This window comes from Accipiter gentilis, chromosome 12 (genome assembly GCF_929443795.1).
Source record: "Accipiter gentilis chromosome 12, bAccGen1.1, whole genome shotgun sequence".
Classification (NCBI taxonomy): Eukaryota; Metazoa; Chordata; class Aves; order Accipitriformes; family Accipitridae; genus Astur; species Astur gentilis.
This window is the reverse complement of record NC_064891.1, coordinates 23,045,396-23,062,396: the sequence shown is the minus strand read 5'-3', so window position 1 is coordinate 23,062,396 and position 17,001 is coordinate 23,045,396. Positions and strand designations below refer to the sequence as shown.

Here is a 17,001-nt window from a genome sequence, read left to right as displayed (position 1 = left end):
AAACTAGATAATTTATAATCTTTCATTCCTTTGCATGCCTCATCTCCCAACTGCTAAAAATAGGTAATAACTAAGTGGTTTAATACAGTTCATTAACTGGACATAAAATCTGATCAAGAAGATCTTACCTGGAAACAGTTTTTAAACTTCTTGCTCACAAAATACAGAGCTATTGGGTTTATACAAGAGTTCATGGTTGCCAGGTTGATGCTGATATAATCCAGTGGCAGCAAGAAACTAAGCAACAAAAGAGAAAGCAAAACATTTAGACTCTTCATATACTGTAGAAGCATCCATGCTCTTTGTGGTTACAATATCTTCTGTCACAGAAACTAACTGTCTCTTACCTAATTCCCTCAATTTAATCTTGTACCATGCCAGGTCTGTAAGAATCTGTCCACAGAGGTTCATAAAAGCTAGAGGGAAGTGACTACAATGGTGACAAACAACATTTATTGAAATTATGCTACCCTATTAAAATTGAAACCCCCAAAAATGGATGCAGCTGAAAAGTCATAAAACAAGGTGTTTACTCTTCTAACACCACAGTTGCATGCACAATGACATTTCTCACATAAACTCCAAGTGTGCAGCATTTTATTTTTCCAGTATAAACAACTGATTGACATAGAAAATGAAGTACCTGAGCAGTTCACATCTGCCGGGGTCTCTTTCATTGTATACCATTTTCTTCAAAATTCTGCTCAAATGGAGAGGGAACCAGCAGAGAGCAAAAATCACTACTAAACAGAAAACTGTCTTTGCAACTTCTCGACGCTAGAAAAAGAAGTAAAGATAACTGTGACTGAGTGCCTAATTCATATTGGTAGGCGATTGTAGTGTAGTGTAGTTGGTGGCAAGGAAATCTAGATAAAGCATGCAAGGATTCCCAAAATGCAGCTTCCAGACAATCTGATGTCCCTGAACCATTTTTTATGGGGCTTGTTATGTTCTTGATTCTGACCATCCTCAACAGCATCTGCTCATCACTGAGACTGGAGCAGCTGGAGGACACAGGTCATTGCCAAGACACTGTAGATGTTAGCCAAGGAAAATCCACAGCTGGTCTTTCCTGAACCTGATTACTTTCCCAGCCCTTCTTTTTCCTCTACACTGGATTAGTTTTCTGGCAATCCCTCAGATAAACCTCCTTCTTCAGAAACATGCATAATCTGCAAAAGAACTTTTTCATGTATGAAGGAAACTGGGATCACACCTGCTTGATAAACCACTTGTACCTATTCTTTTTATGTGGGGCAATCTGTAAACCCAAGGCACCTAAATCAATTAGCAATAAAAGTCCCATTCAACCACGTACCTAGTCAGGAAGTCAAATTCTCTCTGATGTATTATTTTATATTTAGTATGCATCATGTTACATAAAGAGATACTGCGCAATACATTAATTTTGCTAAGTGATTCTTTCTCTGTGATCTTGATGTTCTTAAGTAAAAAGTTCCTCTACAAACAAAATTTTAGAAATGTCTGTATTGCAGATTAAACTCATAATACTTAGGAAATAATTTCAATTTAATGGATATTTTATATGGCTCTAGAGATTTACAGATGTTTTAGTGCATTTTTGACAATGCATACCAGTGGTGTTTGGTAGGCATGGATTTGATAGAAGCACATGAAGGGGTAAGAATAGCACTTCTGAAACTGCCACTGTAATGTAACAAATAACAAGGATTGCAAGGCTCTGCCATTAAAAAACTTAAAGTCAACTGTGTGATTACAGTAAGTCTTGTTAGGCTTTCGGTATGACTATTATTGTTTCTTCTTTCTTGTAATACCAGTTTTTATCAAAATACGAAAAGGATCATGACTAGACATTAATGTGGACAAGGCTGTAGGGAAGGAAGGAAGGAAGGAAGTGCTAAAAGGTGATAGTTAAAAAGACAGGCACTTGTAAATTGTACCATAGAGTCATCCTCCAGCAACCACCCTAAGTAGCTTGCTGGTCACTGCACATCAGGATGGGAAAGCTGGAGGGTGGATTCCCCCACCCACTGCATACCATTCTAGTTCTAATGGGTGGAGTAGCTTGCCTGTGGCCTTAGGACAGACTGTGTTGCATGCCCTGGGGCCTGATGAGGGGAAAAAGCGGAGCATCTGCACAAGGGGAGGATTTTCCAGTCTGCCCTGATCTGGAATGAACCAGCAGAGGAGGAACCCCTGAGAGAACTCACTCTGATGCACAGGGGACTGCTTTAGGGATTCACATCTGTGAATGTGGAGTTTGAAAGGAAGAGTGGAATTTGAAAGAAAGAGTGGAATTTGAGGGGCTGACGTTAATGCTGGGGGAAAGCTACAGACTGTTTTTAAAATTTCAGTTAGGAATTAAATATCAGACAGTGCTGCAAAAACAGCAAAGAGAGATCTGATGGTTCTGTGAGTGACTTTACTCAATGATCGTTTGTACTGTTCTCCTGTTGCTCTTTTCAAAGCAGCTACAGCAGTGGTTCTGCAACAGTGCAGTAACCCTGAAAAAAAAAATCCACTCTATTCTAAACCATGTTATTCTACAGTTGCTTCTTATATGAAACTAAAGTTACATATCAAAGTGTGCCAAAAGTAGGGAGGACCCATGAAGTCCTATCTTTATGAATAAAAAGAAACATTTTTTTGGCAAATCTTTGTAGTTAAATTTCAAAGCATTTAGCCAGGAGTGATCTGAAGTTAAAGAGCAGGAGAGCACAGTAATCATACATACTTAAGAAAAGAAACTGGCTAGTTTCCTGAGCGTACTGTCTTCAATACCTCCTTATACTATGAATTAGTCTTGTGTTCTGGGCTTAAATGAATACCTTAACATCATAAATATATACATCCTCGCTTTCTATTTCTGTAATTTACTGTATTCAAGTACACTTTGAAACATTTCTAAGATAACCCCAAGAAAGAACAACAGTATTTTCAAACAATGGTGTTCCTAATATTTACCTGCTTAAGGTGTTCACTGAGAGCGATTCTCAAGTTGCTGTTTCTTCTGTTTAACATTTCACAAGTCATTAGCGTATAAAAGATGGCAGTACATGCCAGTGGCATGCAGAAATAGAAACCAAACAGCCACCAATCCTTTGCATCTTTGTAAAACTGTTGATAAGATAAAGAAAAGAGATTATATTTTCTTACTATTTAATGAAAAGTACCACAGAAAAGTCTTGGAAAGTGTGATGGTATGCTGGTATCTGTCTATTGGTAAACAGCACAAATGATGTAAACTTCCTTATTGTTGATCTGTTTTGAACCAACATTAAAATGGGAATTCTGGCAGTGTAAACATTTATTTTACCTTACGGATAGCCTGCCTGTACCTTTGTTGCAATCTCTCCTGGGTTGAAATTAATTTTTTTGGGTTGTGTTTTCTGAACACTTAACACTCATTCATGAAAACTGGAATCCAGATTCATGAAAAAGACATGCCAAAATGTAGACAGTGTCAGTTTGAGATAACAAATCTTACTAAAAGCCTGTCTCAGGAAATGCCATTTACCTTTACAGCTTCTGTCCTGATTCCAAAAAAGGAAAATTCAAAATGTCTTGTAAGTTTAATCACCTTTTGTTATCAGTGAAAAGATTGGTAGTTGGTTTGCTTATGTACTGGGCAGATAGGAGCCACTTCATAAGCGTTTGTCTGATATATATGCAAAGCTTAAGACGGGTGGCTTCTACTGGTACAGTTACTTTTAACCCTTTGCCTGCCATTCATACGATTTGCCTTTTGTGACAGGACACTGAAGGACTTGCTAGAGTAGTACTTTGCTGTGTAATTTTAAGTGTTAGCTGTGATTTAAGCTGTGGTTTAAGTTAATACATGTATGTATTATGGGAAATACTACATTTGACAAAACATTTAAAATTACTCTTCTGTAGACAATTATATTTTCAGACTTGAGAAAATGTTGTATCTTGGTTTTTTACTTGATGCTTAGCCAAAAGTGTGCACTGAAATATGACATTTTAAATACTTCCTGTCTCTATGTTATTAGTCACTGAGATGGATGTGTGTAAAAGGGAACCTTCTTTCTCACAATCTTTCCCCTAGCTTGTTTATTCCTAGTAGATGTGCTCTTGTAACATCACAGTTCCCACACCAAATGTCAAAATGCTAATAACTGAGGATTATATGAATCCTGTTTGAAAAAGTCAAACTTTTGACATCTTGTTTACTTTTAAAACTAATGGTACTAAACTTTGAAAGATGAAAAAAATGGATGCAATTAATAGACTAGTATTTAATAATATTCATTTTTAAATCTGTTTTAGTTACACCAGAAAGTTGATTTACTAAGAAAAGGGAATGCTTTTGATTTTTCTCCCTCTGCTCTAACACAGCTGCTTACAGAGCTCACTAATTTAGAGTATGCTGCTGGTATCTAGGCCACAACCCCACCTCACAGGACATTTTGAATTGTGTTGATTAGCTTGTTTCCTCCTCCTCATTAGACTCATCCCTGTGTGAGGAGGGGCCACAGTCTGCTGCATAGTTACACTCTCCTTGGGGCCACAATTTCCCCCACTGGGAATAGAGCTTCTGCCAGCAGAAAACGAGAAAAACAATATGCATCATATTTGCAGAGTTTGTACTGAGGGGAAATCTAATTACCACTCTTTCTGCAGAGAAAAGGATTGCTAATACATGGAGACAATTATCTTTTCCGTGGCAAATTCCTCCAAGTCAGACTAGAATCATATTGGTTGGGCAGTACAACAAAATGTGTGCTCTGTGAATCCATGCTATGTTTACAAGGAAAACTTTCTGTTGTGTCAGTCTACCAGCTTTTGTGAGCATTGCCTGTCAGTCAAGAAAACACACGCATAGAGTTCTGTGTTACAACCCTGACCAGTGCATCAATTCTGTATGAGGACCTGGCTTTGTGAGGTTGTAAAACCTACAAGAAAACGTCTGTAAATGATTAATTGTGGAATCTGAGTTTCACAAAGCTTACATCAAAGCACAAAATTGGGTTGATTTAAGAGAAGTAGACATTCTTTTGTTTGTCTTGAAAGCCCACATGGAACTGGTTTTCTACAGGAAATGTGCATTTTAAACAAGTTTCCTAGTGCACTCAGCCTCTTGGGAATCATGGTCTAGCATGAATCTTTTAAGTCTTTCAAGGATAGCTTTAAACATGAATAAAGCTCCTATTAAAAACAAAATTTAATTATAAGTCCTTCCCAAAGTTTAGTAATTGTTTATTGTGGTGTTTGTGGTAGTAGATACTATAGTTAAGGTTAAAATGGTATTTCCATTTTAATCTCATGTTTGTACTTGCTTGCAATGCATTGAAACACAACACTCTCCATTTTGACTGGCAAGTCCAACATTTACTCTCGGCTTGGACGTAAATGCTGGTTTGTCTCCTTGAAAATCAAACTGGTGTGGGGAGATTTGGAGCTTTTGAATTATGCAGAGCAAGTAAAAATACTAATTCCTGCTAATAAAACAAAACAAGCTATTCTACTTACCACATTAAGAACAGAATAATAGTCATTAAAGTTAGTATGCCTGTGGAAGACCTGAACTGTAGTGTTTTTGAGAAAAGGGAAGAGAAAACTATTCTTTTTCTTAGGGAGAGAAGTGAAGATTCTTCTGCAGGCGCATTTGTGGAGAACAACAACTATTGCAAAAGGGAAATTTGCTGCAGTGTGCATTTCATAAATCATAGTCTTCTAACTACAGTATCTACAGTCATATAGTCTGTAGAGTTTAGAAACAAAGGTATAGTAAGTCCTGGGGAATTCCTCTCCATTTTCACCTGCATTAATTATTTCCATTAGGGAATTTCTTTTGTCTTCTCTTGCAATTGTCTCTTGCTCTTTCTGCCATCCCTGGAGTCTGTGTAACCCTGCCAAAGTTGGGGATGTTCCTCTGAAAAACTCTAATCATCCACACTTTTTATTTTCTAAATTTCCTAGCTCCGTTTTGCCCTATCCTTCCCAATTCCAGCCCAAGCCACATTCTGATCCAATAAAAGAAGTGCCAGACATTCAAAAAAGTGAAACTTTTCACTCTATCATGAAAAAAGTCTAGTCTAGAAAAAATTATGGAGTTTCCCTCAAGACTTAAGGCATTGCACTATCTGTCTTCTCTGACACAAAACAGAATATTACTCTTTTTTTATTACTGGGTGAATGGTGGCTGACCCTTCTTTGGGTTCGCAAAGAAAGAATTAAGATACCACTTTCCCATTTTCTCAGTGTAAGACCAGGCAGAAAATCACTATCCCCCTATGCAGTAAAGATCTATTAATTCTGTAGTGACTACTCACCTGACTTGCTTTGAACGCTAATGTAGGTATTGGCAACTGTTAAGCTGCTGTAGCACAGAGGATGAGGGCTATGAAACATGCCAAAGAAGCCTGGTATGTCTTAGGCACTTCTCTTGCTCTTGAGTAGCTGTATCTACATGACAGCTAACAGTGCCCAAGCTACCTAGGTTGGAGATCTGAGTCTGTCTGATTTGTAGTCATGATTTTTTGTAAAGGAAGGGATTATTCTCTGCTTGACTTTGTAAGTGCATATAGGAGAAGTTATGTTAGAGCATGGTCCCACCCTTTTCTTTATCTGCCAAAAGAGCTGGCTACAGCATGCAAAATGATGACTAATCATGGTAAAACATGGGTTTTGACAGTTACAAGCTCTAAGGTGTTATACCTAGAGAAACAATACCTTCCAAGGCTCTGGCTACCCTGATACATCTCTTGATTGTACTTTAAGCAGGCCCAAATTGCAAATTTCTGTATTAAGAATCCTCAGCAGTGAAGAAATGAAAATGTTGTAAAGTCCCATTTAGTATCTCTGGCTGAAAGTAGAGACAGGTCCCTGTAAATGAAGGATCCTCTTTGCACCAATATACATTAGAATACATTTTGCACTTTAATGGATGAATAAAGTGTATTATAATCCGGTATCTCAACTGTCTAACCTATATACTGTGGATTCAAAAAAGAGAAGAAAGGATGTTACTTACCAACATAAAATTATTTGTAGGATTGAGCATGCACGTAACATAACCTTCATCCTTGTATCTGAAAGGTACCACAGCAAAACCAATTGCTTCTGGAATAGCCAGTATGAAGGACAGAAGCCAAATGGAGAAAATCTCAATAGCAGTGATCATAGGGATTCCAATTCCCTGAACACGACTCCATGAGGCAACTGCTCTGTACCTGAAAGAGACCAGTATAAGAGGCATTAGTTTCCAACCTTCAGTTTCTTCCTTAAATTGAGACATCTTAGACTTGCATTGCTTGTTTTTTTCTGCCTGTTCCAGGGGCTCTGCCAGCTGTCAAGCCACCTAGGACACAGCAGAGCTCATCAAGGGGGGTTAGCGGAGAGCTGGCTGCAACTGTTCTACTTAGGTACAGGACTGTGTGGAATTCTGCCATGTGGACTACGCTAATGATTTCTAATTAAAGTAGGCAAGGTTTGTGAGGACAGACTGTACCTTCCACTAGATCAGCTTACATAACAGAAGAAAAAGAGCTTCCAGGCACCCAAGCCGTTCTAATGGATACAAAACGCCTATCTCCTTCAGCTACCTCAGCTGTAATAGCAGTGCTATCTGAAGTTGTCAGCTTCCATGCAATGAAATACTGTGAAAATACTCTTCATTAAATGAAAATGCATTTCTTCTATTTACACTACTGAATGTTAAAAATGCTGGGTTTATGCAGCATATTCTGTATTTGCCTTAGACTACAGCTGAGTGCTAGTTAGGACTTTCTGACAGCTATCTCAGCCTCTGCATCACCTTTCTGATGAGAAACTGAAGCGCATGGGTAAAAAGACTGGATGTGGCAAAACCAACATCTTTTCGCACTACTTTATCCCTTAGATAGCAAGTTGCTCTGTAAAAAGTGGAATTATTGAAACCTGCTTTCCTATGTGTATGTGTCTCAACTGTCATCTTGGTAAAAGGTGTGAACTCTTAAAGAAGTTTCAAAGATGGCCCATGCATCTCTCCTTTTTCCTCTTCCTCTCTTTACCTTCTCTGTCCCTCCAATGCTGGAGGATTCTTGTTACCAGGCTGCAGCCCTTCCCCCAGTCAGGCAACTGAGAGTGTCTTTCTCCCCTACTTGTCTGCGAGTTTTCAAGGAACTCGTAGCAATTTATTAGCTTTGAGACCTCAACCTCTCTGCCAACTCTGGTCAACAGCTATTTGGAGAAGACTGATAGGCATACAATACAGAGTACAAACCAGTCCATAAATAAAATTTTCAGTAGCAGACTTAACTGTTGTCGAGCAATAGCTGCAGTAAACAAGTTACTTAGCATTTCTAACAATTTAGCAAAGACAGTGCCATCTAAAAATTATGTTGGAGAGCTTTCTGTCATTGGTGATGTAACAGTTTCTAAACTGTTTATTTTACTTCCCTAAAATAATAGCACCTTCCCATTTGGAATTACAGTGCTACATGGATATATTATGGCATCCAGTGGTGAATTAGTCTTTAGTTGAGGAGAAAAAAAAGTCAAGAAAGGTTGTTAATCTGCTTTAAAAAAATGTCAGAATAAGAAGTCACTGAAGCAGATTATAAATGGTAGGGAGCTGTGTCATTTTACTGACTATGGGAAGTATTCTTTCTTCCTCAGACATACCCTCATTTTCTGCCCCCTAGACTCTTGGCAGATACGTTTGGATATGTGCAGCTGCCACCTCTATTCTTAACAACTTTCCAAGGCATGAGCCAAGGTTAAGCTTTTCAGAGAAAAGGAAATGGGGAGGGGGGTTGTAGCTGATGACAGCAGCTAACCAGAGTACAAAAGGGCATACCAGCAGGCACAAGCAAGGTGAAAGGTATGGGGAAAGGAGATGCCCTCAACAGACCAGGAGGACACAATTTGTAAGTATGTAGGCTCTGAGTTGCAGGGATGGGTGAGGTTTGGCAAGGGAAGGAAAGAACAGGGGAATTTAGATCAGAAAGCTTTAGGCTGGAGGACTAGGTTGTGCAAGGGTTAGGGTGGGATAGCAGAGATGTGATTGGAAGGAATACAGAGTTTTGGCATGGGCTTGAAGGCTCAGGGATAACAAGGGTTTAAGGAAAAGAGTAGTTGAGAACTCTGGGTTAGGATTCTTTGAGTGTACTCAGACGCACTGGATTTTGAATTTCTGAGATAGAAGGAATGAAGAGCTTCCGATGGGAAAAAACATTAGTTAAGTGATACAGGACCTAGGCTACAGAGATCAGTAAAATTTAGAGTTATTAAAAGGCTTCCTCACCCGTCCTCTAACCAAGACACTAATTTGGGATTCACACACATAGCATTTCTTCTGATTTCCTGTATCACATCCCCTTTTTAGTTTGGAAGTGTTCTTCTTAACAGGATGGAAGACTTGTGAGTTAAATCCCCTGCAGCCTCGATGTTACAGGAAGATGCATGAGTGCAAGATCAGGCCAGAAGCCCCTCACAAAAACTTCAGAAAACATTATTACAGAACATCACTGGAAGGTGTCAGAGTTTTGGATGCCATCATTCTTGCAGTAAACAGACTAGAAACTTTTACTTTGATATCTATAGCAATATTTATACACGGCACAGTAACAGGTGTACTATAGACAGGTTCTTAGTACATAATTTTAACAGAAATGTATGTATAAAGATTTTGAACATACAAAAGCAAACTACATTTTGGACTTGCAGATTAAAAAAAAAAAAACATCTTCTAAAGGCATCCTTATCAGAATATCAGACAGGAGTGAGGCAATGGTTCACTCATGGGGAGGAGGTCTAAGAGGTTGGAATTCTGAGAGCATCGAAACAAATAAACGATACTGAGATAGTTGAGATAATTGAGAAAGTAACATTTAGCATCATATCTTCTCACACATATTTATTCATATTAAAATTCAAATTTAATTTTAAATAATTTGTGATCCTCTCATATTTTGTTTTACCAAATATCAAATATTGGCTTTAATGACTAAATGGAATATTCATAGAAACATAACTTTTCACACAAATACTCAAATATTTGTGAACTTTGGAAATTTAACAATCAATTTGAAGTTTACTTTATACTGACTGGCAATTTTATAGTCTGTCCCATCAGCTGCACGAGGTACATGATACTATCTCATCCTTGACTGAATGATGTTCTTAGCAAACAGGGGCATGTTGACTATACATATTTTTCAAGTAAGAAATGCAAAGTTTGTGATGTGTCACCTGTGTAACTATGTAAGTGTCAACAAATGGGTTGTAAATTGTGAATCCAATTCTATCCTTTCTTGCATTTTTGTACCTGTTCTGTTTGAGTTATGTCTGTTTTCCACATGAGATCAGTATGCACAGCAGTAAGGATTTGGGTCTTGTATGTATTTTATTAGCAATTTTTTTCCCATTCACAATTAAAATAACTATCAGATAAGGAATTATTGACTGAAGAATTTTATGAATGGTTTCAGCTAAAGCATAAGAAGCTCAGTAATTAGATCAGAATTTGCTGAATGCATATTACCCTGCAATTACTTGGTCTTTTTACTCACTGCTGTAAGAGTGATTTGAAAAATAGTGGTAGTATAATGTTTAAAGTGGGTGTTCTGTGAGTTATGTAATATATAGGATCTTTGTCTAGCCACAAACCTCCCATAATTAGGAGTGGGAAAATACTGCAGGGTTTATTTCCTTCATATTTAGAAAATACAGGATGTCTGCCAGGGAACTGACATAAAATACATGCATCATGCATTACATTTAATTGTCTAATCCAAAATCTCTGTATGAGTGTTTTGTTTTACTTTCCTTTTTCCTGTTTGTTTCCCCTTTGTCTCCAACCTTGTCTAAAATATTCAGTTCTTTTCCAGGTCATTTCCTTTTCTCTGTTTATTGCTGTGGCTCCTTTTCTCCCTCCCCTTTTCATTTTCTACTGCTCATGCATGTGCTGTCAACTTTAGTATATTGTGCTCTTCAGTTGCTCTCTCTCCTCTGTTTTCTTCTCCTCCCTCTTCTCCCATTCTTCCTATTTATTCCAGCTTGGGGTTTTTTGTTTTTTTTTTTTTTCCTCTCCCTCCTGCTACTTATCCATATAGATTCACAGTACTTAAGGACAAGGGATCATTACATCATGAAGTATACATACATACAATTAAATATTTTGCACTCCTATCTAGTTATAACTTGCTTAAAGCATTTCTTTCAGAAGGACATCCTGTCTTGATCTGAGAATATTAAGAGCAGGACACCTTCACCTTTCCAAGGTGGTTTCTTCTTGTAGTTAATCACCCTCATTGTTAAAATGTGTACCTTATTTTCATTTGGAATCTGTCTGGCTGAAACCTTGTTCTATAGGTTCTTATTATATCTTTCTTTGCTAAGCTGAAGACCCCATGAATATGTGATACATCATCTGTATTTCAGTACTTGGATATTATGTTTAAGTGGCTCCTTAAGTATCACTTTTAATAAGCAACAAACTGAGATCTGTAAGGCCACTGAATCATTTTTGATGCTTTTCTATGCCCTCTCCATGATTTCATTGTTCTTTGGTAAAGAATAATTCTAGAAATCTAGTTAGCCTTCCAGTATTGATCTCATTAATGCAGCATGGTTGTGGTTTTTGCTGTGGCTCACATTAGTTTTTGGAACAATTTGGATTAACTTTACCATACTGGTATCTAATCAGAATTAAAAAAGAAAATGTATTGTAGGCCTTATGAAATGAAATCAAGGAGTATATGAAAATTAAATTATGGGCTATAGCTTGTCTTTGAACTCCCAGTCCCCTATGCTTGCTGCCTTACAGAGTAGGTACTTTTGTTTCCCTGTTTCTTTTGACTGCATTAGAAAATTAGTTGTTGAAATGGCCCACTAGTATAACATATTTCTGTCCTCAAGTATCATCGGCCCTTTATAAGAAGGAAAAGCAATACAGAAAAGATAAGAGACTTTATCAAGGATGTAAGAAGCAGTCACTGTCAAGATTAGTGTCAGAACAGTTCCTAAATGACACTACTACTGTTGCTGATATCAATCTATTCCTCTTTGTTGTGAGAGATCACAGCTGTTCTTCGATTTTAAAGATAGCCAGCATTATGTTGGTTGCAAAGCTCTTAATAAAATAAAGCTCTTGGAGATTTGTTTTAGTGGTAAAATCTTGACTTACTTAATACACTTACTGGAAGTTAGGCCAAATGAAAGTACCTACCTACCCTGAGATTACTGTTCTATAGAATTTGGTATGCAGAGGCAAGAAGAGGGTGTATACTTATTAAATGCGATCCATATCTTTACTCTTCTTCTTAAAACCATTTCTTCATCAAAATCATTATGCCTGAGACATATGTAAGAATAAAAGCTCAGGAAGGGAAATATCCTTCCTCTTAGTCACAGTCAGGCACTGTATAGAAAAAGAGTCAGACTACTGTCACCATCATGACCTAGCATTTAAAAATGCCTGAGAAACATCTGAAACAAGTGTGAGCTTCCTCTGAAGGGTGAATGGCTGTTTTGGTGTTTTCTGTCAGCCTCTTGAAACCCTCTCCACCTGTGAGTGGACATTGTTCCCCTTGGGCATACACAGTTAAACCTTAACACACTGTTAGTGCAAGTTGCTTTGTGTGAGGGGCACTAGTAATGACTGGAGTTTCACCGTAGGATGTAGTTAGCACAGAACACAGTCCTTGCAGGAAAAAAAAAATATCTTGTTCTAAATTGGGCTGTAGTCTGCAAGAAGGACAGGAGTCAACAATTATCAAAGCTATGGAGCTTTGAATTCATTATACCAATTGACTCCATCTTTTTCTACCTCGTAGAAAGCAATTCTATATACAGACACCCAAAATAACTATCAATGAGATAGTTTTCAGGAGCTTTTTAAAGAAAAAAATAACTTGCCTGTAGATCAGAAACAGTCCAGCTGTGACAGCACAAAATTCCATATTTACTCATTTTTCATACTAAAAAGCAAACAGTAGGTAATGTGGAATTTTGTATTAATGTGACTACTTTCAGCACCTGACCTAACTTGGTGAAGGTGCTCTCTGATCCTGATTTTATGTTGATTTAACCTAGATATACTTCATGTTAGCCAATATCAGAATCTGGCTGTACACATCTGTTTTCTAACACACATTCTCTGCAACCATTTACTAGAGTAGCACCAGATGATAAAGAATATGTCCTTGACAAAGTGTGCAAACTGAGGGAGGAAATTAAATAGTCTGAGTCTGATCCCATACAAGACTTTGTACTCAAATGGAAACAGCATTTGGTTGTTGTGAGGATTAGCAAATCAGTACGTGTAAAAATACATATATGCATATATAAAGCGGTAGCTTCAGCTGACTTACTTCCAGTTTACGAAAGTGCATGTAACAGTAGGACTAAATCTAGTGAAATTGCATTGGTCAGGACTTACCTAACAAACTGTTTCATATGTGCTTGATCTATGATTTATTCCTTAGAGCAGTCCATGGGATTGTATTTTATGCTGGGCAGATTTTGTTTGAGAAACAGAATTCTTTTTATAGTTGTCAGACTCAGAAATGGAAATAGAACACCTGCCTATATTACATTTTTTTTGTTTCTGGCTTCAGCTAATGAGTTACTTATGCAATAAGGAACTGTATTTCAGCTACAGATACTACTAAGTTACTCTTCCGTTGCAAACCTTGTACATCAACTTTTTATGTAAAAACAAACCCAGATTAATTTTAAAGTTTCTTTTACCTTTGCATTGCTGTACTAATACCCATAATGTATTTTATTTATCAATATTTACTGCATCAGAATTACTGATATTTTGGATGAGAACATGATCAAGTAAACTCAAGACCAAAAAAATAGCTTTTTCACAAGTCAAGTCTTCATCTGCTATTGCCTTATATGTATGAAGAGAAAAAGCATAATGTTCAAAAGCATCTTAGCTGTTGTTCTATCAAAAAGTTTATGTATCTTCCCAAGCACTTTTAGCAGAGGCATTAATTTCCAAACTATCAACGCAAGTTTCCAACATGTTTTTCAATAAAACTCGATTAGTTATAAAAGTTATCAAAATAAATGCTGTAATTATGGTCCACAGGCAGTGAGTTGAAAAAATTGTTTTTAAGACGAAAGATTATGATCCTGTTCAAATACAAAACAAACATGAAGTCATATGAAAGAAAGAAGTCTGAATACTGAGTCAAATCCTGATAAATTATTGTTTGGTAAAGGAAATTGAAAGAATGCTTTATTAGAGCTTTTAAATACCTTTTCAAAACCCTCTAAATTTAATTAGTCCCATGGCTTCATATTATACTTGGAGCCACAGATGTGGTGCTTTGTTATAGTCAGGATATCAAAAAACAGAATGTAAGTTACATCTATACTGTGGTCTGCCTGCTAAGAAGACCCTACTGAGTCCTCCCAGTTTTAGGAAAACTGCAAGGGCAAGAACAGTGTCTATCAAAAGAGTAAAACATACTGTACCTGTCCACACTAAGGGCACAGAGATTAAGGACTGTGATTCCCACTGATGCCTTCTGTATAAAGGGAAGGAATTTGCAAAGAAATTGTCCAAATTCAGAATCTCCAAAAGGCCACTTCTGAGCAAGGAGCTAAAGAGAAGATATAAAATAATCAGAATATTTAAACAGTAACTTACCAATTATGTAACAATTGTATTATTTCTTGTCTTGGACACAGCCATTGTAACCTTGAATTCTCCATACCTCAAGCACATCCTTAGTAGTGAGTGAACCTGGGAAGTAACTGCTACTATAGAAGCACAGGGGGTGAAAGTTTGAGGTGTCAACCTTGTACTGTTGTAACAGCAACTTGCATTGTTAAAAGAGTTTTTATTATTGTGCTTCGGCTACCAGTACTGAGTAATGAAAATCTAACTCAGCCCTGTCGTAAATGGTTGCAATTACCATGTCCCAGAACCAAGCAGTCAAAGCGTAACTCGCAGTTCTTAATGAAGTACCTCAGAGCCAAATTCTCATGCTGCACGCAAGTAGATTCTTGTCATTGTACATATACCACTATGTAACTCATGACAGTATTCACTGCCAGATTCTTAAGCATGTGGAGAAAATATTGTACATACATAATTTGTTCCATATTATGTTTTAAAGGATTAACATCTTACATACATGTGGGCTGTACTACAAGGCAACAGAAAAGCACCCATTTGGAAAGATGTGAATGAGTGGCTGGGGTTTAGATTAGTATTTCCAAGGAAGCATTTATATAACAAATATGAATACATTGATTCATGTGAATAGTTGTGAATAATTAGCATCTAAACAGTAATCTTTCTAGCTGTAACTGTTAAAGCATTGAACAGGTATACATATAAAATACAGGCTATTATTCAGGATAGTCAAATGTACAAGTGACTGCAGAATCACAGAAGATCTCCCTTTACTGTGTGCCTGGCAGTAAAATGGCAGATTACATTAAATGTAAGTAAATGCAATAAGCAAAAAATTATGAAGTCCATACAAACTACTGAGCTCTAACTTAGCTGATTCCATTCAAGAAAGGACTCTTAAGTTGCCATGAATACTCTTTTGAAAAATGAAGTCACTAAACCTTCTCCAGAACAGGAAGAGTCACTCTTGCGCTACTGTTTTTTTAATCTTCTTCCCTAAGCCTCTGCTACTGAGCCTTTGCCAGGGGTAGGATACTGAATAAGAGGTAAGACGAGTTCTTTGTGTGATGTAGCCCAGCAGTTCTTATGCTCTTACCAACTTCTGTTAAAGTGGTTGTGTAACAGAGAACATTAGATTTGAAATGAAAATATCAAGTGCTTGAGCCAGATGTGTAACTTTGTCAACATCCTAGTTGATGTTGTATCCACTATATAAACAGGGGGGCATATTTTCAAAGGCAGTAATAATAATTGTCTTACTGGATAATTAACTAATTATTACTACTGTGCAGTCATTGGATTTATATTAAGCCTTACTGAACAAAGGCTAGAACACAGAATTGATGGTACCATCTAAATTTGGAGATGTTTTTATTTGCTTCAGAGGAAGACAGCAAATTATACACTATGAAGTAACAATTATAAGCCAAACCCAAGCTTCTGAAAGCTTCTAAAACCTAATTTTGCTGAATTTTTGAAGAGAGTCAGATCCAGACCTGGGACTGTTTTATGGAACTAAAATAGATTTAAACTTCACAACAGTTTTTTTTTCAAGTGCATGAGATGGAGCTAAACTGTAAACAAGTGTTTCCAATAAATACAGTATAAGTGATGTGCCACTGTCTAGCTGCCCCTGGGCAAGAGCGCAAAATGGAAAAGAGAGAACACGGAACCATACTTTCATCTGCACAAACGTGCAAGGACTGATGCCATTGTATTCTGCACACAAACATTAGCTGTGTTCTTTCCACAATAAACACAACCTATGAATCATATATTTTTAACATTTTTACAGTTAAAACTGAACAAAGATGATACTGTTTGGAATATGATTAAATCAATAGAAATTTGAATTGTTGTTTTCAGAGTCTACTTTCTTGCAGACCTGTTCTGCCAGGCCATCTTTATACTTGGGCAGACTTCTTTGCTTACAGTCGCTTCATATTTTGAGAGTTATCTTTGCAACCACAAGGACTAGAAAATTTTTTCAGCAGATGCTTAGGCTCTGGAAAACACTCATCTAATAAGAGTGGGTGGATTCTGTCTGCAGAATTAGAAAAAAAAATTGGTTGTAGCTCAGGACTGCAGTATTCAAAGTAAACATTTTATTTCTATTTAAATTACTGTTAAATTGAAACATACTAATAATCACTACTTTTAACAATATAAATGTTAACTATGAGGAGTTAAAATTCACATCTCTCTTCATCTCAGTTAAGGTAGGAGTTACCTTTCTGTTTTTTCACAGCATGAGTTTTTCAGAGCACTTTGCTATAGAGTACAGGATGTTTATCACTGAATGCCAGATTTGTAGGAATTCATCTTCTCTTTATAGTCAGTCCTGATCTGGCTTTTTCACATCCGCTCTTTTTTGCAGCCATTCATCACAATGCTAAATTACTTGTGCTTTTTTC

The 17,001-nt window shown here is 37.1% G+C and overlaps 1 protein-coding gene across 1 annotated transcript in view; it reads right to left on the bottom strand.

Annotated features, from left to right (window-relative positions):
* EDNRA (endothelin receptor type A) overlaps window positions 1–17,001 on the bottom strand; it is a 34,382-nt gene that overhangs the window by 3,326 nt on the left and 14,055 nt on the right. Inside the window, exons 3-7 of the mRNA XM_049815061.1 lie at window positions 14,422–14,549; window positions 6,980–7,178; window positions 2,947–3,099; window positions 644–777; window positions 129–237 (exon numbers count right to left, since the gene is read on the bottom strand). Coding sequence (XP_049671018.1) covers window positions 129–237; window positions 644–777; window positions 2,947–3,099; window positions 6,980–7,178; window positions 14,422–14,549 — 723 coding nt within the window. The remainder of the gene's footprint in view (window positions 1–128; window positions 238–643; window positions 778–2,946; window positions 3,100–6,979; window positions 7,179–14,421; window positions 14,550–17,001) is intronic.